We start from the raw sequence: 24,000 nt of genomic DNA, 5'->3' as shown, positions 1-24,000 counted from the left end.
AAAGGGAAGAAGGAATAAACAGGGAGAAGTGGAGTAGAGATAACAGAGAGGGAGGAGGAGGAGAGAGAGAGAGAGAGAGAGGAGGGAAGGAGAGAAAGAAAGAAGAGAGGAAAGGTAAATAAATAGGCTTTCACGTCATCAAATGTTAGCTTTCAGACGTGGCCTTTATGCTCTCTCTCTCTCTCTCTCTCTCTCTCTCTCTCTCTCTCTGATGACGATGGAAAATAAACAGAGAGAGAGAGAGAGAGAGAGTGTTTATGATAGAGAGAGAGGGCTAATTAACGGACTCTCCTTTGGCTGCGTGAGAGAGAGAAAAAAAAAGTCACTCTCCTAAAAATAAAAAAATAAAAACTTTTCTATTCCTCGGCGAACAATTAATCTCCGGAGCTTCGTTAGCGGGATGAATATTTAAGTCTGGGCTAATATCTGCTCCGTTTTCTGTTATCATTATTTCTCTCCTTGCCTCCAACTGTACGTTTTTTCCTTTCTTCTTCTTGAGGCTTACGTTTATTATCGCTCGTTTTTGTTTCTGTCGTTTATTTTGTCGATGATTTTTGTGTGTCAGCAGCATTAAACTACCACCAGGGTCATAAAACTACCCCTGGAAATGCCCACAACGCCTACGAAAGCCTTGTCAAGTATGTATTTCTTGGGTTCATAGTACAGAAGAAGGGTCAAACTACCACCAGGGTCATAAATCTACCCCTGGAAATGCCCACCACACCTACGAAAGCCTTGTCAAGTATGTGTTTCTTGGGTTCATAGTACAGACGAAGGGTCAAACTACCACCAGGGTCATAAAACTACCCCTGGAAATGCCCACAACGCCTACGAAAGCCTTGTCAAGTATGTGTTTCTTAGGTTCACAGTACAGAAGAAGGGTAAAACTACCACCAGGGTAATAGAACTACCTCTGGAAATGCCCACAACACCTACGAAAGCCTTGTCAAGTATGTGTTTTTTGGGTTCATAGTACAGACGAAGGGTCAAACTACCACCAGGGTCATAAAACTACCCCTGGAAATGCCCACAACGCCTACGAAAGCCTTGTCAAGTATGTGTTTCTTAGGTTCACAGTACAGAAGAAGGGTCAAACTACCACCAGGGTCATAAAACTACCCATGGAAATGCCCACAACACCTACGAAAGCCTTGTCAAGTATGTGTTTCTTAGGTTCACAGTACAGAAGAAGGCTCAAACTACCACCAGGGTCATAAAACTACCCCCGGAAATGCCCACAACGCCTACGAAAGCCTTGTCAAGTATGTGTTTCTTAGGTTCACAGTACAGAAGAAGGCTCAAACTACCACCAGGGTCATAAAACTACCCATGGAAATGCCCACAACACCTACGAAAGCCTTGTCAAGTATGTGTTTCTTAGGTTCACAGTACAGAAGAAGGGTAAAACTACCACCAGGGTTATAGAACTACCCCTGGAAATGCCCACAACACCTACGAAAGCCTTGTCAAATATGTGTCTGGGCGTGAAAAGGTTTAAGATTATGACCATCAACCTCACTCACATTATACGCTGATCAAATGGAATAAACTCAATAAGAAATAGCTGTTGTTGATTGGGGATGTCTCTATATGGCTATCCCCCTAAGACGAGATAGTAGAGGTAGTCACGGTGATAGTAATAGTAATAATAGTAGGTAATAGTAGAAGCAAGAGGGACTTCACACGTGTCAAGGGTGAGGGATGCTTGGTACTTTTGAGACCACTGAATAATGAGCTTCGTCGGGTTGTTTATTTTCAAGTTAGTTATATTAATGGGTTTCTCTTCCTATGTATTCCTCTTCCTCCTCCTCCTCCTTCACCTTCTCCTCCTCCTCCTCTTCCTCCTCTTTATTCTTCTTTGTTCTTCTATGTTTATTTTCAAGTTAGTTATATTAATGGGTTTCTCTTCCTATGTATTCCTCTTCCTCCTCCTCCTCCTTCACCTTCTCCTCGTCCTCCTCTTCCTCCTCCTTGTTCTTCTTTGTTCTTCTATGTTTATTTTCAAGTTAGTTATATTAATGGGTTTCTCTTCCTCCACCTCCTCCTCCTCTTCACGTTCTCCTAGTCCTCCTCTTCCTCCTCCTTGTTCTTCTTTGTTCCTATTTTTGTTTTTCTTGTTCTTGTTCTTCTTCTCCTCCTCCTCATTTCCATCTCCACAACCACCTTCCCCTATCTTCTTGCCTTCCCTTTCCCTCTCCTTTCTTTCCCTTTCCTTTTCCTTCCTTTCCTTTCCCTTTAATTCCCTTTCCTTCTTTTACCTTTCTTTCCTAGTTCCTTCCATCTCTCTCTCCTTTCCCTCCTCTTCGTTACCTCCTCCTCCTCCTCCTCCTCCTCCATTAATACACGTAAAGCGAAAATAGATGCATAAAATATTGAATCCCACAACAGCGAATTTAAGATGACTGTGACAAACTGTGAACTATTGTGAGGAGGAGGAGGAGGAGGAGGAGGAAGGAAAGAAGGAGAGGTAATGATGTGGAGGGAAAGGAGAGAGATGGAAGGAGTTAAGAAAGGACGGGAAAGGAAGGAAAGGGAAGGAAAGGGAAGGGAGAGGAAGGGAAGAGAAGAAGGGGAGGAGAAAGAAGGGAAAGAGGAAGAGGAGGAGAGGGAGGAGGAGAGAATGATTTGAGACGTCAGGGAGGGAGAGAGAATGGGAGACTGAAGGAGAAAAAGAGAAAAGGAATGAGAGAAGGAAAGAGAGAAGGAAGAAGAGAGAAAGGAGGAAAGTTTTAAATCATGACACTCCTCCTCCTCCTCCTCCTCCTTCTCCTCCTCCTCCTCCTCCTCCTCCTCCTCCTTAGATTCATTTCCCGGATCCGTTTAATCCTTCTCTCCCTTTTCTCTTTCCCTCCCTCTCTCTTTCTCTCCCTCTCCTCCTCTTCCTTCTTCATATACTTTCCTTCATCTCCCTCTTTCCTCCAATCTCATCTCTTTATCTCCACTTTCTCCTCCATTTACGTACCTTTTGATTCTCCTCTTCTTCTCCCTCCTTTCTCTCTCTCTCTCTCTCTCTCTCTCTCTCTCTCTCTCTCTCTCTCTCTCTCTCTCTCTCTCTCTCTCTCTCAGTAATATCTCCTCGTAATTCTCCTCAAAATGATGGACGATTTGATTTGCCTATTTTTCCTCTTTCTCTCTCCTACCGTTCGCTTGTTACTCATTGCCATCATTTCCTTCTTTTTTTCTTTCATTTTTAATCTTTTCTTTCTTTTTTTTTGAGAGGGGCTTTATGTTTTCTGCCCCCTCCCCCCCCTTTTTTTTAAGCTTGTCGATGGAGAGAGAGAGATAGAGAGAGATGAGTTGGGAAATGTTCAATGTTTTCTAGTTTGTATTTCTTTTTTAATTTCTTTATTCTTTTTTTTCATTTTTTTAACTATTTTTATCTTCGTGTATCTTTCTTTCTCCTTTCTCCTTCTTTCCTTCCTTCTCTTTCCTTCTTTCTTACCTTCCAATTCTACTGTTTATCCTCCTCCATCCCTACCATCTCTCCGTTTAGTCTCTCCCTCTCCCTCTATCCTTCCTTTACCTGTTTCCATTCCTCTCTCCCTTTGCTAGCTCCTCCTCATTCATTTCTTTCTCTCTATCTCTCCTTCTTCTTCTTTATCATCTCCCCTTCTTCCCTTCCATCCTTCCTATCTACCCTACTATCCTTTCCCTCATCCAATTTCATCCTTCTGTTATTCTGTATCTTTGCTTCCTCCTTCCTATCCTATCTTCCCTTCTTCCTGTCCCTTTCTTCCTATCCTTCCTCTCTACCTTCCAATCCTAACATACCATTCTTTTCCTCGTCCTTCTCTTATGTATACTGTACCTTCTTCGCTCCCTCCTTCTCATCCCTTCTTCCCGTTTTCGTTCGTGTTTATCTAATCCACAAGTCTCCCCTCGCCCAAGAGCAACACACGGCAAGGAAAACGAGCCACCTCCTGCTTCACTCAAGGGCTTCAAACAAACATTCGGAGCTTCAATGCATCGGAAATCCAGCTTGTCGATATTTTTGTTTGCTACGTGCGTGTTTCTCTCTCTCTCTCTCTCTCTCTCTCTCTCTCTCTCTCTCTCTCTCTCTCTCTCTCTCTCTCTCTCTCTCTCTCTCTCTCTCTCTCTCTCTCTCTCTCTCTCTCTCTCTCTCTCTAATGTTTAAGTAATGGAAACAGATAGATGGAACGGGTACAAGACCAGACTCAGATCACACACACACACTCGCCCAAGAACTCCTTACCTAGGCGACGAGTTGAGATCAGTGAGTTCCCTGCTTATTCTCTGTCCCTAAGAGATGGTTAAGTAATGCTCTACTAACGTCTACTTCCTTCAGTGTGTCCTCATTATCACACGAGATGAGAACAGTCCCCCTTACCGTGATCGCCTGCTGCCTCCTTCTCGCCTCTCCCACTCCATCGCGTACTCTTATACACACAAACACTGATTCATTATTTTTTCCGCTAATCACCACTCCGATCAAAGAAAGTATCGGTGAGTGGCCAAAATAATCTTCTAAACGTCTATTGTGTTTTGATTTTAAGAAGTACATCAATAGTCTAGCGTTTGCTTTTCGAGTCACCAAGAAAAAAATATTGTACCTCAAAATTTAATGGAATATTCGGGCAATTTAAAAAGGTCGAGTAACAGCGATGGAAGCGGAGAAAAGGCAGGGAGGAAGGATAGGAAGAAGGGATGGAAAGGAGGAAGAGAAAAGATAATATATAGCAGAACGATGAAACTGGATAAGAAAATGGATAGTAAGGGTGAGAAGGAGGATAGTAAGCAAGGAAGGAAGGAATGGAAAGGAAGGTGATAGGCCAATAAGATTACAGAAAAAAAATAGAGAATTGTTATGATTTCACGGTAGAGAGGAAAAAAAGGAAGAAGGGAAAGGAAGGAGGGAGAGAGGAAATCTAAGAGGGAAAAAAATACATTCAATCCAGTTAATACCTTTGCATGTCACGGTAAAATTTAATCTCCATACGTGGTGTTAAATCCTCTATCATTATACTCTATGGGGCCTCACCAAAGGTTCAAAGTCACTCTATATATTTTCTCCGTCTGATTATATATTATCTGTCTGTTATTTGCCAGCTTCATCCTTTCCTCACCAATGGTTTTAAAAGAGGAGGAAAATAAAAAAAGAGAAAATAAAACTGCATTATGCAAAACCTCCACCTCGAGAAGTTTAGTCCAAATGGCATTTCCCTCGAGTTCGTAACTGCGTATACTACCTCCTCTTACTTGTCTTTCCCCTCCTCTTCCTCCTCCTCCTCCAGTTCCTTTGCCTTCTACTTAGCTTTCTTTTTCTGCTTCTTCTTCTTTTTCTTCTTCTTCTTCTTCTTCTTCTTTTTCTTCGTCTTCTTCTTCTTCTTCTTTTTCTTCTCTCTGCTCTGTTCCATCAGGAAGTTCCTTATCCTGGTTATCTTCTTTTTCTTTTTCTTGTTCTTGTTCTTCTTCCTTCTCTACCTCGCCCTCTTCCTCGTCTTCGTCCTCGTCCTCGTTTCTTCTTCTTCTTCTTCCTCTTTTTTTTTTCTTCTCTTTGCTCTGTCCCATCAGCTAGTTCCTTATCCTGGTTATCTTGTTCTTTTTCTTCTTGTTCTTCCTTTTCTACCTCGCCCTCTTCCTCGTCTTCATCCTCGTTTCTTCTTCTTCTTCTTCTTCTTCTTCTTCTTCTTCCTCTGTTTCCTTTTTCTCACCCTCGTCCTCGTTCTCGTCGTGATCATCTTCTCTTTTTCTTTATTCTTCCTCTTCTTCTTTCTCCTCCTCCTCGTCGTCCCGCGGGGCCCAGACACAGACTTTCCACACACTCCGTCTGGCCACCTAATGCGAGTTGACCACTATTTCCATTTTTCACTTCCTTTACTGCAAAACTCGGGACGGTCTGTTGCAATCCTCTACTTTCCTGCCCTCCTTCTCTCTCTCTCTCTCTCTCTCTCTCTCTCTCTCTCTCTCTCTCTCTCTCTCTCTCTCTCTCTCTCTCTCTCTCTCTCTCTCTCTCTCTCTCTCTCTCTCTCATTATCTACATCATATCTCCCTCTTTCTTCTCTTCCTCCCCTCACTTTCTCTACTTTCCTGCTCTCCTCTCTCTCTCCCTCTCTCATAATCCCTCCCACACATCATATCTCCCTCTCTTCTCTCTCTTTTTCCCTCCACTATATTCACTCTCTCCTCTCCCCTCTCCTCCTTCCTATTATATACTGGATCTCTTCTTTGCTTTCCTTCTCTCTATCTACTTGGTTTTCCCTCCTGCCTTCCTTTCATCTCTCCCTCTCTCATCTTATCTCCGTCCCTCCACTAAATTCCTTCTCTCTTCTCCACTCCTCCCTCTCTCCACTTGACTTTCCTTCTTGATTCCTACTTTCCTTCACTCCTTCCTGTTTTCTGTCTTTCCTTCATTTTCTTCTTTCCTTCACTCTCATCCTTTCCCTTTTTCCCTGTACTTGACTTCCATCCTCTCCCTTCCTTTCATTCTTTCCTCTTTTTCCTTCCTTCCTTCACCTGACCTCTCCCCTCCTTCCCACCTTTCCTCCTCCCGCACACTCGCCGCCTCTGAACGCATTATAAAAACGGTTCACGGGTTCACTTTGCACTTCCCTTCACCCAACTTGTCCCTCGAGAAATTCCTTGCTGGAAAGACACAAGCTTCCTTTCCTTGCCAGCAATTATTATTTTAAGGTATTTATTTTTATTATCTGAAGGGGTTGGGTGCCGAGACCGGGTGAATTCTTATCTCATTTTATTTTTTTTGTCAACGATTATTGTTATTATTATTATTATTATTATTATTATTATTATTATTATTATTATTATTATCATTATTATTATTATTTACGTTTTAGGGAATGAAGACAGCAAGCTTCTGCATTAGGATATATCACTAAAAACAAGAGATATTCATATAGGGGGAGGCAGTGATGAACGGCATAAGACTACCCACATGCCGTCCTGAAGACCATCCATCAACCCGGACTTTAGATTCCCTATAAAAGACGATCAAGATGAGCTCTGGGTGGCAGCCTTACCCAAGCAAGATGGCGCCACTATGAACACTTTCCTGCGCCATAACGGGCTGGAGCCGACCACTAGGCCCACCACGAGGCATAGGCGAAACGTAAAAACAAAAACAAAAAACAAAAGCAACACGAGTAAATATAACATAACTGAAAGAAGCAAGAGCAACGGACATTTCTCTCAGTTTTTGGGGATCAAGTCAGTAAATTCTCGCCACTAGGAAACATTTTTTTATTAATTATCTCCATCAGGCGCGTGGACGACCGAGAGCCCGACACCACCCGACACACAGCGGCGGTGGTGGCGGCGGCGGTGATGCTTAACCTAGGCCTATGCTCTCTCTCTCTCTCTCTCTCTCTCTCTCTCTCTCTCTCTCTCTCTCTCTCTCTCTCTCTCTCTCTTCTATATGTAAACTCTTTTCTTTTACATACAACCCACACATAGATAGATTATTAATATTTCGTTAACTCTACATATAAATAAACTCTGAAGCGACATCCTGACACACATATTTTATTTTTCAGAACTTAAGTAAAATACGATCAAGATATTTTTTACTACGAAAGCCGAAAACAGATCAACGAACACACTATATCGATAAACTTAGCCTTAAATGAACTGTATATATTTGGTTTTATTATCATTATTACTATTATATTTGCACATAATTTTTCAGAACTTAATTATATAGAAAAAGACAGAACAAGATTTTTACTACGAATGGCGAAAACAGATTGACACACTAACAACTTATCGTAAAATTAACCTGTCTCTATTTGTATTTCTTTATTATTATATTCTCACAATTTTCACAATTAGTACATAAATAATAGCTATACATAAGAGCTTACTATTGTTTTTTCTTAGCTATTAGTTATTACAACGAATCTTCTTTCTTTTGTTTTTTCACTCGAGGAATGATGAACGCCCCCAATTAACCTGTTTTTTCTATTATTTTCTCTATTATTTTATTTTCACAATTCTAACGTAGATAAGAGCTAAATAAGAGCTTACTATTGTTTCTTCTTTTTACACAACGGATCTTCTTTTGTTTTTCACTCGCGGAATGGCAAACACCCCCAATTAACCGTTTTTTTCTATTATTTTCTCTATTTTTTTTTTCACAACTCTAACGTAAATAATAAGTAAATAAAAGCTTACTATTGTTTCTTCTTTTTTATACAACGAATCTTCTTTTCTTTGTTTCGATAGAGGGATGATAAAAGAAGGAAGTTAATAGTGGTTCTCGTAAGTCGAAGTAAAATATATAAAAAATACATGAAATAAATAAAAAAAAAATAATAGAAATACATAAGATACATAAAATACATACTGCGTTGATTATACTCTATTATCGTTTACATTCTTAAGCTTACGATATATTTTGTACACCATCTCAACACACACACACACACACACACACACTCAGGGAGGGGGAGGAGGAGGAATAGGAGTGCGTGCGTGCGTGTGTATATCTATTTCTCTCCCCCTTCCTTGCCTCCCCCATACATACATACATACATAAGTGCTTACGTACATATATTTACACATAATAATGATACTTAACACTTAACGATATGTACGATGTTACACTGTAGTTATGCCGTTGAAAAGGTGATGAGGGTAATGTCTGTCTGTCTGTCTATTTGTCTGTCTGTCTATCTTTTTTTCCTCTATGTATGTCAGTCTGTGTTTTTGTTTTCCTTTCTTTATTATTTGTCCATGTCTGTTCTGTTTGCTTCTGTCTCTTCACCTCTGTCTGTTTGTTTATATGTCTGTCTGTCTGTCTGTCTGTCTTTTTCTTGTATGAATTCGTATGTCAATCTGTCGTGTTGTTTTCCTCGTCTATATTTGTCTATGACTGTCCTGTTTCCAGCTGTCTCTTCGTCTGTTTGTTGATCTTTCTGTCGAGTTGCTTCTGTCTGTCTCTGCCTGTTTCTCTCTCTCTCCCTCTTTGTCTGTCTGCCTCTCTGTCCGTCTGTGTTAGTTTGTGTCAGTTGGTTTTGTCCTTATGAATAAGTATATGTATCCATCTATCTATTTAAGAATACTGTGGATTTTTGTGTCTGTATCTCCGTGTGTAGTTCTGTCATCCGCGTCCATTTCAGCCGGGAATCGAACCCAGCGCCTCTTGTTTACGGATCGAGAATGCTCACCACAGCGCCACGGAGTGTCTGTCTGTCCGTCTGTCTGTTGCTCTTCGGTTTCGGCTAATTAGAATTCAATAAAAGTCTTTCCTTTTCTCAATTAAGCGATATTTTCCTCCCTTCTGTTTTGTATTGAAAAAAGAAGAAGAATTTTTCCGTCCAGGTAAACGCTTATCAACCTGTTGCTGGAGATAGTGAAAAACATGATGAAGGAATGAAAAGTAGACCGAATAAATCATTGTGGACGTTGAAAAGCATGACGGTGAGCTAACTAAGGCAGCAAGGAGCGAGACTGAAAGAACTCCCCAAAAATAAGCCGAATATATCATTGTGGACGTTGAAAAGCATGACGGTGAGCTTACCAAGGCAGCAAGGAGCAAGTCTATGAAACAACTCCCCCATAAATAAGCCGAATAAATCATTGTGGACGTTGAAAAGCATGACGATGAGCTAACTAAGGCAACGAAGAGCGAGACTGTGAATGAACTCCCCAAAATAAGCCGAATAAATCATTGTGGACGTTGAAAAGCAAGACAGTGAACCAGCCAAGGCAACTAGTGTGAAGTGCAAGACTGTGAAGCTACTTAATAAAAAAACACGAAAATTAATCGGTAAATAAACAATAACGAAGCGGAAACGATAAAAAAAAAACGATGAAAGCTGATCGTAGAAAGCATGACATTTAAAGAACGATCTAAACTGTGATAACAACATAATTAAAGAAAAGCATATCGCGTTTAATGAGGAAAAGAAATGCAAACAATAAAAATGCCGTAAAGGAATAGAACTCACCTTAAGGGAAAAATATGCATAAAAAATGGGAAACTCATAGAAGAAAAATTTAAAGTAGAAAGAAAACTCGAACTACAAAATACAACAGAAGAGCAAAGAAACTACAGAAGCATACGTAAAAGGGACATATAATAAAAGAAAACGGAATAACAGAAAAGAGAGAAAGGGAAACTCAACGAAAAGGAGAGAGTGTGAGAAATAGCTTTAAAGAACATATTAATAAAGAAAAAATATAAGGAGGGTATGTGAGAAATAGCTATAAAGACCATATTAATAAAGAAAAAATATCTGAACAGAAATAAAAGAGGAAAAAACTGCAACTCAACGAAACTCAAAAAAACAACACATACCAAATCAGAAGGAAAGGTCATGTGTGTCTTGTCGTCCTTGTCACCCTTCTCCCAGCCAATCACAGGTCAGGACAGGTAAGTCGCTGCCTCTGATTGGTGGAACGAAACGGAATGGAAAATAATAATGGGAAACGAATTTATGAGTGGAAAAAATCATATGAAAGAAAAAAAATGCATGGGAAAGAATTGGAAATGGAAGGAAATGGATGGGAAAATATATAAGTGGAAGGAAATGGAAAGAAAAATGGTAATGGAAGGGAATGGAACGAAAACAATGCAAGAAAAAATAGAAATGGAAGGAAAAAAATGGACAGGAAGCAAATAACTTAATAATAATGGTAATCATAATCATAATAATAATAATAATAATAATAATAATAAACTACTACTACTACTTTTACTACTACTACTACTATTACTACTACTACTACACACTACTATTACTACACAGAAAAAAATAACATTATTCATCACAAAAAAAAAAAAAAAACATTCACTAAAGAAAAATAAAACATCAGATCAAAAGCAAGAAGGGAAACAACAACAACAACAACAACAACAACAACAAAAAGACAAGAGAACAAAAGCGGAAAACAAAAAGAAAACAACAACAACAACAACCCCCCCTCCCACAAACAAACGGTCTGGCAAACTATTATTCTCTTTCCCAGGCAGTTTCAGGTCAAGTCAGGTCAAGCCAGGTCACTAATTAGCTCGAGAACACGTGCGGGACGCTATTATGCAGCAACAAGAATGGTCCTGCTCTGTGTGTGTGTGTGTGTGTGTGTGTGTGTGTGTGTGTGTGTGTGTGTGTGTGTGTGTGTGTGTGTGTGTGTGTGTTTGTCTGTCTTCCTTTTATTTCGTTCTTTCTTTCTTCGTTCTTTCCTTTTGTCCTTCTTTTGTTTCGGCTTTCTGTTTGTTTGTTTGTCTAGTCTGTGTTTTTTTACGTTTGTTTTGTCTGTTTGTCTGCATACTTTCCCGTCTGTCTATCTCTGTTTGTCTGTCTATATTGCCTTTTGATCTTCTATGTCTGTCTGTTCACTGATGTCTGTCTCTCTGTCTATCCGTTAAGCTGTCTCACTCCCTCTCTGTCTTCATTCGCCTGCCTGTGTCTCCGTCCACCCTTCTGTCCATTTGCTTTTCCCTGTTCCTGTCTGTTTTCACCTTCCTCTATTCCTCTATCTGTCTCTCTTTGTCTGGCTATCTGTATCTCTGTCTGCATTCGTCCAACTGTGAATCCCTGTCTCTATCTGTCTGTCCGTCTTTCTTCCCTTCTGTCCATCTGTTTTTGTCTGTTCCTGTCTGTTTTTATCTCTCTCTATACGTTTATCTGTCTCGTTCTGTCTCTGTTCATGTCTTGTTTCTTGTCTGTCTTTCTGTCTCTATTCGTCTAACTGTCTCTCTCTCTCTCTGCCCCTTCTGTCTTTATCTGTCTCTATCGTCCATCTGTCTCTTTCTGCTTCTATTCCCCTATCTGTGTATCTCTGTCTCTACTTGTCTGGTTGTATATCTGTCTGTGCATATCTGTGTCCATCTGTCCATCTGTCTCTCCCTCCCTGTGTCTGTCTGTCCGTTGTAGGTTTGTTAGGGAGTTTCCACGCGGCCACGATAGTTAGTCGAAGTTACGTCTAGTTAGTGTTGCATTTTTTTCTTAGTTTCTCAATGTTACACGTGCGGTTGTTTCCTTTTCACGTGTTTTTATTTTGGTTAGTAGAGCGTCAGGGAGTTCAAATAATTACTTCAAAGGTGGGTTAGTAGTGTTATTTTTTTACCTGTATTTCTATTTTTTTTTTTATCTAGTTACAGAATTCACTCACATGGTTTCCTGTATGTATGTATCTCGTGAGGGCTTGGGTTCTGGTCTTCTTTGTAATGCTATCGTATGTATTGTCGTCAGTAATCTCTAAGTCATCGTTTTTAGAATTGTTTTCATCACACAAACTCATCACTAAATTCACGTATTGGACATGTAGTTTCCGATTCCCTTTGTCTCTTTCATTATTTCCATTTCTTCTGTTTTTCTCTTAGTATTTTCTCATCACTAAATTCACGTACTGGACATGTAGTTTCTGATTCTCTTTGCATTTCTTTCATTATTTCCAGTTCTTCTGTTTTTCTCTTTATATTCTTAAATTCATCGTTCTTATAACTGTTTTTCATTCCATAAACACTTCACTAAATTCACTTACTGTTTACGTGGTTTGTGATTCTCTTCGTATTTCTTTCATTATTTACATACCCTCTTCTCTTGACCTCATTTTCATTCATTTTGTCTCAATTTTCCTTCACTCTTTCACTCCGTTATTAAAGTCACCTTCTGTGTTTTTTTTTTATCCTCTTTGCATTTATCTCCTTCTCCTTTATCCTCTGTTCTCTTTTACTATTCTCAAATTCAAACATCGTATAATAGTTTCCCTTCACACAAACGCTCTCCATTGACAAACTCACTTTTTCACTTATCTCTGTCTTTCTCTTCTCCTTTATCCTCTGCTTTCTCCTAATCTTCCCAAGTAATTATCCATCTCGCACTACCATTCATTAACCCCAAACACACTCTATCGCACTCTAATTAACTGTGTATGTGACCTTAAGAATTAACTAACTGCTATTTTTCTCTTTTCTGCTTCGTTTTCATTTTTCATCCCAAGATCTGTTTGTCTCTAGATCGTCTGTGGATAATACTTCTAAGGCATTATATCGTTTGTCTGTCATATCAACTTACTTTTAATTTCACACTGTCTGCACGGTTTCAAATTATCCTTTTTTATTTCTCGTGTTTTTTTCTTCATCTGCTTCAGTTTTTTCTTGCAGTCTTTCTTTCCTCTTCCTTCTCTTCTCCTCCTCTCCTTCACAAATACATTAAATAACTTTTTTGTTTAGGCTTTTAAATAGTTTTTTTTCATGTATATCTTTCTTGTATTTATTTTTATTTGGTTTATTCTTTCCGTTTCACTCCTTTAATTTTCTTCTTTATCCCTGTCCTCTCCTCTCCCTCACACGTATATCACATTAACTAACTTGCTTTCCTGTACGTGTTTTTTACTAGTTTTTTTTTCGTGTATATCTTTCTTGTATTATTTCATCTGCTCCATTAATTAGTTTTCCTTTTTACTCTCTCTTCTCCTCTTCTTCTTTCCCCTCCCCTCTCCGCTCCTCTCCTTCGCATTTGCATTTAATAACTTTTCCGTACGTTCTTTCTAATAGTATTTTTTTCCCTGTATATATTTTTTGTATTTATTTCATCTGCTTCATATTTTTCCATTTCACTCTTTTTTGTCCCCTTCTTTCCCCCTCTCCTCTTCTTCGCACAGTTTTTTTCATCTATTATTTTCCTCTATCTCAACTTTTATTCCGTTTCGCCTCCACATTACGTTATCTAAGTGGGTTTTTTTCCCATAGTTTCTTATCCTCCTGTTTTCCTTATATTCCTTTCATTTCGTTTGCTCTCTCGTTTTCTTTTCTTCTGCTTCGTTTTCAGTCTTCTTTAGTTCCCCCTTTCTCCTCCACACTCACATTAGTTAATCTTTCTGTCTCTAATTTTCCTTTCGCTTCTCGCATTTCTCTCATTTGTTTCGTTTTCTTGCACTTCTTTCCTTTTCCCTCCCTTCCTTTTCTTCCCTCCTCCACACTCACATTCCATACATTAGTTAAGTGTTCGGGGTGGAGGAGAGGGAAGAGGAGGTGGAGGAGGAAGAAGTCATTATTTTTGCTTCTTCCCCTTCCTCTGTGTTTCCCGTTTTCCTCCATTGTTTTGAAGTTTTGTGTTTCTTTCGTTTTCTTTCTTGTATTCTCGGTTTCATTTTCTTCTTTACTTGGTTTTTTCCATTTGATTTTTCGCTCCCACACACATGGCGCCTTTTACTGTCTTTTGTTTCGTATTGTTTTCTTTGCATTCTCGACTTTCTGTACAATTTCCATTTTTTTATAAACTTCCTCGATCACATTTTCCTTTATTTTTAGTTTAATTTCCCTTGTCTTTCTTTGTTTTCTTTCATTTCCTTTATTTTTCTAGTTTATTTTCCTTCATTTTTAGCTTATATTCCTTTATTTCCCTTCCTTTTATTTCATTTCCTTTATTTTTCCATTTTTTTAGCTCATTTTCCTTCACTTTTCTTTCCTTATCTTTCCCTTCTTTTAGTTCCTTTTCCTTTCCTTTCCTTCCTTTCCTTCTTTTTCTTTTCCTTTCCATTATTTGTCAGTTTATTTTCCTTCACACGATCAAAGCATCACATTTTTGCCGTCCACACACACACACACACACACACACACAAACACATCGCCTTCCATTGTTTCTTCTTTCTCTCTCTCATTATTTCTTTCTTATTTTCATCCCAGTATCCACGTTTTCCATTACTCTTGCCTCGTTCTACAATTTTCACTTTTTATGTTGTTATATTCTCGTTTTTTTGTCTGCTGTATTTTTTAGTGCCTTAATATTTCGTTCCTGTCTGCACACACACACACACACACACACACACACACACACACACACACACACACACACATTATTATTATTATTATCATTATTATTTCACGTGTTTTTATGGTCCTCTTTTCTTTCTCCTCACATGTATTTTTTCTTTTAACAATGTAAAGTTCTCTCTCTCTCTCTCTCTCTCTCTCTCTCTCTCTCTCTCTCTCTCTCTCTCTCTCTCTCTCTCTCTCTCTCTCTCTCTCTCTCTCTCTCTCTCTCTCTCATGTAGCACAAAAATCCATCGTAGAAGAGGAGGAGGAGGAGCTGGGCGCCAAATTAATCATAACTCACTGTATATATAAACGGCAAGGCTTGAAACAGAAGAGGAGGAGGAGGAGGAGGAGGAGGAAGAGGAGGAGCCATTTCGCCAAGCTATCCTGAACGCACTACACACAACACGACAGGAGTGACAGGAGTAAACAACGGAAGTGTCGTGGAGTGTCGTGGCATGATGTCGTTGAGGCCGCGTTCTTGTGTCCTCCCGTCGCCTAAGAACCCCCTGACTACCCCAGCAGGAGAGTGAGGAGGACGCAGAGGCCGAGGCAGCAGCAGGAGAGGCAGGGCAGCAGACAGGCCAGCCCCAGCACACTCGACCCTCCGCCCGTCCCTTCTGCCGGAAAATGAGAAGATTAGATTATAACGTGGAATGGACTTCTAATTTGGGCACCGAGTGTGAAATGTTGTACGCGGGAAAGGGTAAATGTGTTGGTGTATCTGTGAATGGCCCATGTGTGTGTGGGGTGTGTGTGACTGACTGGTGGAAACGTTGTAAAGGGTTGATAAAAGTAGATATTTATGGAGAGAGATACGCAGGAATGATCATAGAAAAATTGAAATAGATTGAGTCATAAACATTGTAGCTTCCATTTGGGGTTGTCTGAGGGTTGAAAAGTGTGTATATATGAATGAACCGTGTGTGTGTGTGTGTGTGTGTGTGTGTGTGTGTGTGTGAGGAAACGTCGTAAAGGGTTTTCAGAGGTAGATAAGTGAATAGGTACACGAATAGCATAGACTAATAGAAATACAAACTGAGGTAGAAGCCTTGTACCACTCATTTAGGGGTGACTAAGTTAGATTGAAAAGTGTGTCTGAGAATGGACCGTGTGTGTGTTTGTGTGTGTGTGTGTGTGTGTGTGTGTGTGTGTGTGTGTGTGTGTGTGTGTATGTGCGGCTGGTGGAAACATTGTAAAGGATTGACTAAGGTGGATAAATAGATAGATACACGAATAACCTTGACCAAATAGACATACAGACTAGAGGAAATACTGGTTCTCACATAAAGGATTAGCAAAGGTAGATGAATAAGCTAGGTACACACGAATAAGCATAGACAAATAGACATATAGACTGAGGTGGAAACACTGGGGGTTAACAGACAGACAGACAGACAGACAGACAGACGTAAGCGATGATGCAATTACGAAACTATCAAATGCCGAACAAAAGCATAGTAAAAACACGAAAATACGGTTTCAAATGGGTTTTCAAGCGCCAACTAACGTATTTTTTTCTATATTTAGCATAACATTATTCTTATTCGTATTAACATTATTATTACTACTACTATTACTACTACCATACTACTACTACTACTACTACTACAACTACTACTACCACCACCGCCACCACCACTACTACTACCAACACTACTACTACTACTACTACTACTACTACTACTACTACTACTACTACTACTACTACTGCTACTGCTACTACTACAACTTGAAGCCCAAAATGCGAGTCGGTGCTACGGGGTCAAAGGTCAACAGGTCACTATTTCAGGGCCACAATAGGGGTCAGAGAGGGGGGGTGGGGCACTCACCGGGGTGGAGGGGGCGGGGGCGGGGGTCACTGGGGGGGGCCACGTCCTGTATATAGCGGTGGGGGGCGGCGTCGGTAGGGGGGGCGGTTGAACCTGGGGGAGGGGGGGAAAGGGAGGGAAGGGAGGGGAGGGATGGAAGGGGATGGGACGGGAGGGGAAGAGGAGGGGAGGGGAAGGGAAGGGAAGGGAAAGGAAGGGAGGGTAGGGTAGGGTAGGGTAAGGATGGGTAGGGATGGGAGGGGAAGGGTAGGAAGGGAAGGGGAGATGAGGGTAAGGAAGGAGAGAGAAGGGGGGGGAGGAGAGGGAAAGGGAGGTGAAGGGAGGGAATGGGAGAGAAGGGAAGGGGAAGGAGAGGAAGGAGAGGGAAGGGAGAGAAGTTTAAGGGAAGGGGAGGGAAGGAGAAGGAAGGGAACGGAACGGGAGGGTAAACGAAGGGAGGGAACGGGAGGAAAGGGAACGAATGGGAGGGAGAGAAGAGGAGAGGGAAGTGGAGTGAGTGAAGGAAGGGAGGGAGGAGAGAAATAATAATAAATAAGAGAATATGAATGAAGAATTTTTTAGCCTTAAGTCGTTAGGGACAGCAACACCCATAGCCCGTTAACACACACGCAGCGGCGGAGCAGGAAGCGACGTCTGTATTTCCTCGTGAGATGGAAATTGAAGCTGAGGTTGGTATTCCCAGACGCTTCCGCCTCTCACATCATTAACCCGGTAGCTGCGGGGATCATGTTTCTTAAAGGCCCCTCTAAGCGAATTAAATAGAAAAAATTCATCGGTCTTGCAAACCACTTCATAATATATATATCAACGCATTTTGTGATCAGTTTATGTATCGTCTATTTTTTGGGGGTTTATATCATGGCAAAAATGTGACCCGTCGCTGGTACACGGTAAAGCCACGAATTTGGCCCGTCGCTGCTACCGGGTTAACTATTTAGGAAGGCCAAAAAGGAGGTCAATCGGGTTCTAATGAGTGTGTTTTTAGGTTCCCGGTACAGAAGATGGGTCAAAATACCACCAGGGTCATTAAACTACCGCTGGAAATGCTTGTGGGCCGATATGTTTAAGAATAATGATTGTTTCCTTAGGTTCATGGTACTGAAGAAGGGTCAGACTACCACCAGGGTCCTAAAACTAGGCCTGGAAATGCCCTAAACTCCCACGAAAGCCTTGTCAAATATGTGTTTCTTAGGCTCCTGGTATATAAAACTACCCCTGTAAATGCCCAAAACTCCCACGAAAGCCTTGTCAAATATGTTTCTTAGGTTCATGGCACAGAAGAAGGGTCAAACTACCACCAGGGTCACTAAACTACCCCTGGAAATGCCCAAAACTCCTACGAAAGCCTTGTCAAATATATGTTTCTTAGGTTCATGGCACAGAAGAAGGGTTAAACTACCACCAGGGCCACTAAACTACCCCTGGAAATGCCCAAAACTCCTACGAAAGCCTTGTCAAATATGTTTCTTAAATTCCTGGTACAGAAGAAGGGTCAGACTACCACACGGTCATAAAACTACCCCAGGAAATGCCTTTAACTCCTACGAAAGCCTTGTCAGATATGTGATTCTTAGGTTTCCGGTATAGAAGAAGGGTCAGACTACCACCACGGTCACTAAACTACCCCTGGAAATGCCCAAAACTCCTACGAAAGCCTTGTCAAATATGTTTCTTAGATTCCTGGTACAGAAGGGTCAGACTACCACACGGTCATAGAACTACCCCTGGAAATACCCAAAACTCCCACGAAAGCCTGTCAAATATATGTTTCTTAGGTTCATGGTACAGAAGAAGGGTTAAATTACCACCAGGATCCTAAAACCACCCCTGGAAATGCTCAAAACTCCTACGAAAGCCTTGTCAAATATGTTTCTTAAATTCCTGGTACAGAAGAAGGGTCAGACTACCACACGGTCATAGAACTACCCCTGGAAATACCCACAACTCCCACGAAAGCCTGTCAAATATATGTTTCTTAGGTTCATGGCACAGAAGAAGGGTCAGACTACCACCAGGGTCTTTAAACTACCCCTGGAAATGCCCGAAACTCCTACGAGAGCCTGTCAAATATATGTTTCTTAGGTTCATGGCACAGAAGAAGGGTCAGACTACCACCAGGGTCTTTAAACTACCCCTGGAAATGTCCCCCAACAACGCCTACGAAAGCACTGTCAAATATAAGTGTGCTGAGGCGCCGAAACGTTTAAGGCTACGGGCCCGGCAACGTTTATTATATGTGTAAGATGCAACAACATCCCTTCCCAGTGCCGGGTTCACTTCCCTGGCTGGCGTACGACCCAAATGTTGCCTCGACTGAGTTATGGTTAATGTTCTCCAGTCCAATACACACACACACACACACACACACACACACACACACACTCACACACACACGCAGGGCAGGCTCGACAGGATGTTCTAATATATTGCTCTCTCTCTCCCTCTGCGTCTGTCTGTTCAGCATCTGCAGTGAGATTATTAAAATGTTTTGTTATTATTTCTTTTAGTTTTCTTTTCGTGTTTTTTTTTTGTCTTTTAGTTCTTTATGTTATTATTGTTATTCTTATTACTGTTATTTTTTTTATTTTTTTGTTCTTATTCTTTTTGTTCTTCTTGTTTTTCTTATTATTATTGGTATTTTTATTTTCATTTCTTTTGTTCTTTTTCTTCTTTTTCTTTCTTTCTTTCTTTCTTTTTTTCTTTCTTCCTGCTTCCTCTTCTTCTTCGTCAACTTATTTTCTTCTTGTTATTCTTATTCTCATTATTATTATCATCATTAATATCAACATCATCCTTTTTATTACTATTCTTGATCAAGTAAACCTTAAACAAACATATACTGATTTTCTCACCATTATCATTATTTCCATCCATATCATTACTATCGCTCATATAAACCCCAAAAACATACGGTAAGTTATTTCCTCTATCTCTTTTACTCGCAAATCATAAAAGTAAAGCATGATCGGCCGCCAGACGTACGGTATCGCCCTCACACGTGCCGCCCGACGGTCCTAACACATCCTGGTCTTGCGGCGGCGTCGTGTTTTATGCAAAGTCTTCATACCGGTGATAATTTTGGCCTGCAAGTCTCTCTCTCTCTCTCTCTCTCTCTCTCTCTCTCTCTCTCTCTCTCTCTCTCTCTCTCTCTCTCTCTCTCTCTCTCTCTCTGTATCTCCTTTTTCTTCCTCTCCTTTACTGTCTTCCTCTCTTCCTTCCCTCTTTCCACTTTCGTCCCACCCTTTCTTTTCCCTTACTTTCTTCCTCTCTATTACCTCTTATCTCCCTTTCTTCCTTCCTTTCCTTTCCCTTATATCCCCCCTTCCTCTTTTTTCCTTCCCTTTCCCCTCTCCATTCCTTTCTTTCTACCTTTCCAACCCCCAATATATCTTCTCTTCCTTCCCTTTCCTCCTTTTCTTTCCCTTCTCATCTTTTTCCCTCTCGTGCTCTCTCTCTTTCTTGCTCCTTCTCTTTATTCCTCTTTCCTCTTCAATCCCCTTCCTCCCTTCATCCCTCTTCTCCCTTTCATCCCATCCCATCCTCTCCCTTTCCAGCGGACGGGCCGGGTTAGGCAGAGGTATTTTTCCAGCTGGCGTGACACAGACGTCTACCATTAGCACCTGTTTTCATGGGGCCATTAGCGCGCACTGCCATGACCCCATCACACCTGAGGAACACCTGGCCTAACACATTCACCTCTGGCTTATTTGTTTTACGAGTCGCTACGGATGTTGAATGTTGCCTGTTATGTTGTGTTACTTATTATGTGCTTCTATCTGGTATACTGTGTTGCTTCTTATGTGTTTCTGTTTGTTAGTTAAGGAGAGGAAAGAGAGGGAAAGGGAAGGGGAGGGAAGGGGAGAAAAGAGAAGGGGGAGGGAAGGGAAAGGCTTATTTGTATTGCGAGGCACCTGTTGTAGTAGTGTTGCTTGTTATGTTATGTTATGTATTATGTGTGTTGCTACCTGTTAGTGTTAGTGTTACCTGTGTGATTTTGTGAGTGTTGTGTTGAGGGTTGGTTTGTGTGTTTTACGATTTGCTACACCTATCCAGTGTTGCTTGCTGTGTTGTGTTGCTTGTCATGTGTTCCTATCTGTTAGTTTTGGTGTTTCCGGTGTGTTTCTATTTTTGTGTTGTGTTGAGGGGTGGTAGGTTTCAAAGGTATGTCTTCTATGTTAATATGAAACGGTGGAAAACATATTGACTACCCCATTTTTACTTTTTTTTTAACCTCTCTAATCTTAATCCTTACTGTTCATTTTTCTCTATAATCTTACTATATTATTATGACACCCTATCTTGTGCTGAAAAATAAAGTGAATTTCCCTACACCTGCTTTAATATTTCTTTTTACCTGTGGATTATCTTCCTACATCTTAATTTTGTCTATAATCACACTTCTACCTGTTAACAATATCAAACATTTTCCAGGAAAAAAAAAAAAAAAAAAAAAAAAAAACTAGTATACTGCATTCACGTTTCCCATCAATTATCACCCTCCTCATACCTCTTCCCGTTACACAGCCATATTACAGCATATAATCTTTTAAATGTATAATAACAATATCAGACACTATCAGCTTTAATTAACGCCACTAACTTAATTTTCGAGGTGATAATTAATTACAAACTTGCAACACACACCAGGTATTTTTTTCTTCCTCTGATGGCACAAACAAAAAGTCATTGCTATCTAATTTACAGCTAAAACCGATTATGACATTTGACATATTACATTTGGGATGATTGCTACGAGTACTACTATAACATTTACTGCTACTGCTACTACTACTACTACTACTACTACTACTACTATTACTGCTACTACTACTATTACTGCTATTGCTACTACTACCACTACTACGAAAAAACGTTATAACATTTGATACATTACAACAGGGACTGGCAGAGTACAATAACCTATACCACTACTACTACTACTACTGCTACTATTACTATTACCACTACTACTACTACTACTACTACTACTACTTCTACCACTACTACAAAAATAATCACCACACCAGCCACAACACACAAAAAAACAGACCTTCACCACACCACACCACACGAACCACAAGGGAACTAAGCCAAACCAAACCAAACCAAACCAAACACACACACACACACACACACACACACACACACACACACACACACACCACCACGAACCAAAATTTCACACCGCCTCCACAGGAAAACAATCACACACACACACACACATACGCACAAAAACAGAGAAAGAAAGAACGAGAGAGAAGAGAAAAAAGTGGTGGGCAGCAGCTGGAGAAGAGTAGTGCAGTGAAGAAGTAGTGGTGTCGGTGGTGGTGGTGGTGGTGAACTTAAAAGGGATTAGAATTTGCGCGCCTTATGAAAGATTAGAATCACTGCATCACCTTCTCACGCGGGCCTTGCAACCACCCGTCAGCCACCCAACGAATGTCTACACTACTGCCAGGAACACGAGCATGCCGCTAACTCATGCTGACGGAAGAGGAGGAGGAGGGGGTGGGAGAGGCTGGAGAGAAAGAAAGAGGCCGTGAAAGAAGAGTGGAAAGTGTAGGAGGAGGAGGAGGAGGAGGAGGAGGGAGAGGAGGAGGGTGAGAAAAAGGAGTTCTGTGCTAAAAAGAGGAGGAGGAGGAGGAGGAGGAGGAAAGAACGAGAAAGGTGTTGTGTGCTGGGAGGACCAGGAGCAGGAGGAGGAGGAGGAGGAAGAAGAGGAAGAGGAGGAGGACGTGTTGGGAGGGAAGGACGAGACAGAGAGATGGAAATGGAGGCCCAAAAGGAGGAGGTACTTACTTTGCAACGAAGAGGAGGAGGAGGAGGAGGAGGAAGAGGAGGAAGAAGAAGAGGAGGAGGAGGAAGAGTGTATGAGGGCAGTCTTCTCCAACACCTTCCCGTCCAAGAGGAATCTTTGTTCATCTGTCAAGAGGACCTCGGGGAGCGGCGGGGTGGTGGTGGTGGTGGTCGTGGTGGTGGTGGTGGTGGTGGTCGTGGTAGTGGTGGTGGTGGTTATCTCTGTGGAGGGAGGAAAACTATGTAGAAACTATGCATACTTTTTTGTCCGAGAGGGGAAGGAAAATGGTCTGTTCTTATGTATGAATTTCCGGCATTGATTTTCTGAGTCTTGTCTAAAAATATGCGAGGCTTTTTATAAGCATTCATACACACGTTTATACATATACTCATACAAACATACTTACGTCTAAATGAGTATACTTGCATCACTCAATATACCCTCAATCAATTCCTTAACCCGGTAGCTGCGGGGGTCATGTTACTTAGGTTAGGCTAGGGTTAGATTAAGTTAAAGGCCCCTCTAAGTAAAATAATGAGAAAGAATCATCACTCACACAAACCATTTCATAATATATATCAACGCATGTGTGATCAGTTTATGCATCATCTATTTTGGGAGGTTTATATCATGGCAGAAATTTGACCCATCGAAGGTACACGGTAAAGCCGCAAATTTGGCCCGTCGCTGCTCCCGGCTTAAAGCTACTCCTATATAACAATTTTATACATAACTGGCGTCACTATAAAAATTGCCTGCGCCATAATGGGCTCGGGCCGACCACCAGCTAGGCCCCTGAAGAAAGCTACCGGCGCTATAGGCTGAGATGTAAAAAAATAAAAAAATAAAAAAAAAATAAAAAAAAAAAAAAAAAAAATGAACGTCCAATATACATAATCAGTTCCTTAAAACATCTCTAAGTAACACCAATATGTCCCAATCTACACTAAACCTTTCTGACTTATCCTTATCTTTAAATCTTAACTGGAAACTTCTTATCTAATTTCACGCTTAATCAGTTTCCTTAGGGTTCAGTATCGTCTCCAGCAGTTGTTTTAGTAGTGTTGAATTTCATGGTCTCAATAACCTCACCAATCCTTGACCTTTGTAATACCAGTTTCCACAATGACTCTGGGCCAACACTCAGCCGAAAAAAAGCAGTGTTGAAAAGAGAAGCGACAAGGACACAGCGCTGCCTCACTCCCACATGTCCACAAGAAACAAGCTGGATAACACCCTATCCTTCCCCTCCCTCAAAACGAACCTCCCCCCCAACACACACACGGCCCCCTCCGCCCCCCGAACACACACACCAACCAAAACAAACCTCACAGCGCTCGTAATAAAAAAGTGCGAGGCAGTTAATACACCAAAGATTCTTGCAGGAACTCCACGGAATCACAAGAGCATACACACGTAAATATATACATGCATAAGAGGATAATACATTGATACATTACCATATATATATACATTTATGGAGCCTTGTTAAGAAATAGAGTATAGAGAAAAAAGGATTTGCATACATACATTCAGACATACACATAAATACACACAACATTGGCAATAACACACACACACACACACACACACACACACACACACACACACACACACACACACAGAGAACA

General features: G+C 40.9%; 1 protein-coding gene and 1 long non-coding RNA gene across 2 annotated transcripts in view; both read right to left on the bottom strand.

Moving 5' to 3' along the window:
* Nucleotides 1–14,410, bottom strand: part of LOC126996233 (uncharacterized) — a 49,947-nt gene extending 35,537 nt beyond the window's left edge. Inside the window, exons 1-2 of the long non-coding RNA XR_007751113.1 lie at nucleotides 12,094–14,410; nucleotides 10,277–10,365 (exon numbers count right to left, since the gene is read on the bottom strand). This is a non-coding gene — a long non-coding RNA (uncharacterized LOC126996233). The remainder of the gene's footprint in view (nucleotides 1–10,276; nucleotides 10,366–12,093) is intronic.
* A 1-nt stretch (nucleotide 14,411) lies between these two features.
* Nucleotides 14,412–24,000, bottom strand: part of LOC126996304 (lachesin-like) — a 32,348-nt gene continuing 22,759 nt past the window's right edge. Inside the window, exons 7-8 of the mRNA XM_050856681.1 lie at nucleotides 22,372–22,590; nucleotides 14,412–15,360 (exon numbers count right to left, since the gene is read on the bottom strand). Of these exons, the coding sequence (XP_050712638.1) occupies nucleotides 15,254–15,360; nucleotides 22,372–22,590 (326 nt within the window). The 3' untranslated portion in view covers nucleotides 14,412–15,253. The remainder of the gene's footprint in view (nucleotides 15,361–22,371; nucleotides 22,591–24,000) is intronic.

The sequence above is a fragment of the Eriocheir sinensis genome, chromosome 9 (assembly GCF_024679095.1).
Source record: "Eriocheir sinensis breed Jianghai 21 chromosome 9, ASM2467909v1, whole genome shotgun sequence".
Classification (NCBI taxonomy): Eukaryota; Metazoa; Arthropoda; class Malacostraca; order Decapoda; family Varunidae; genus Eriocheir; species Eriocheir sinensis.
This window is presented reverse-complemented; position numbering and strand designations above follow the sequence as displayed.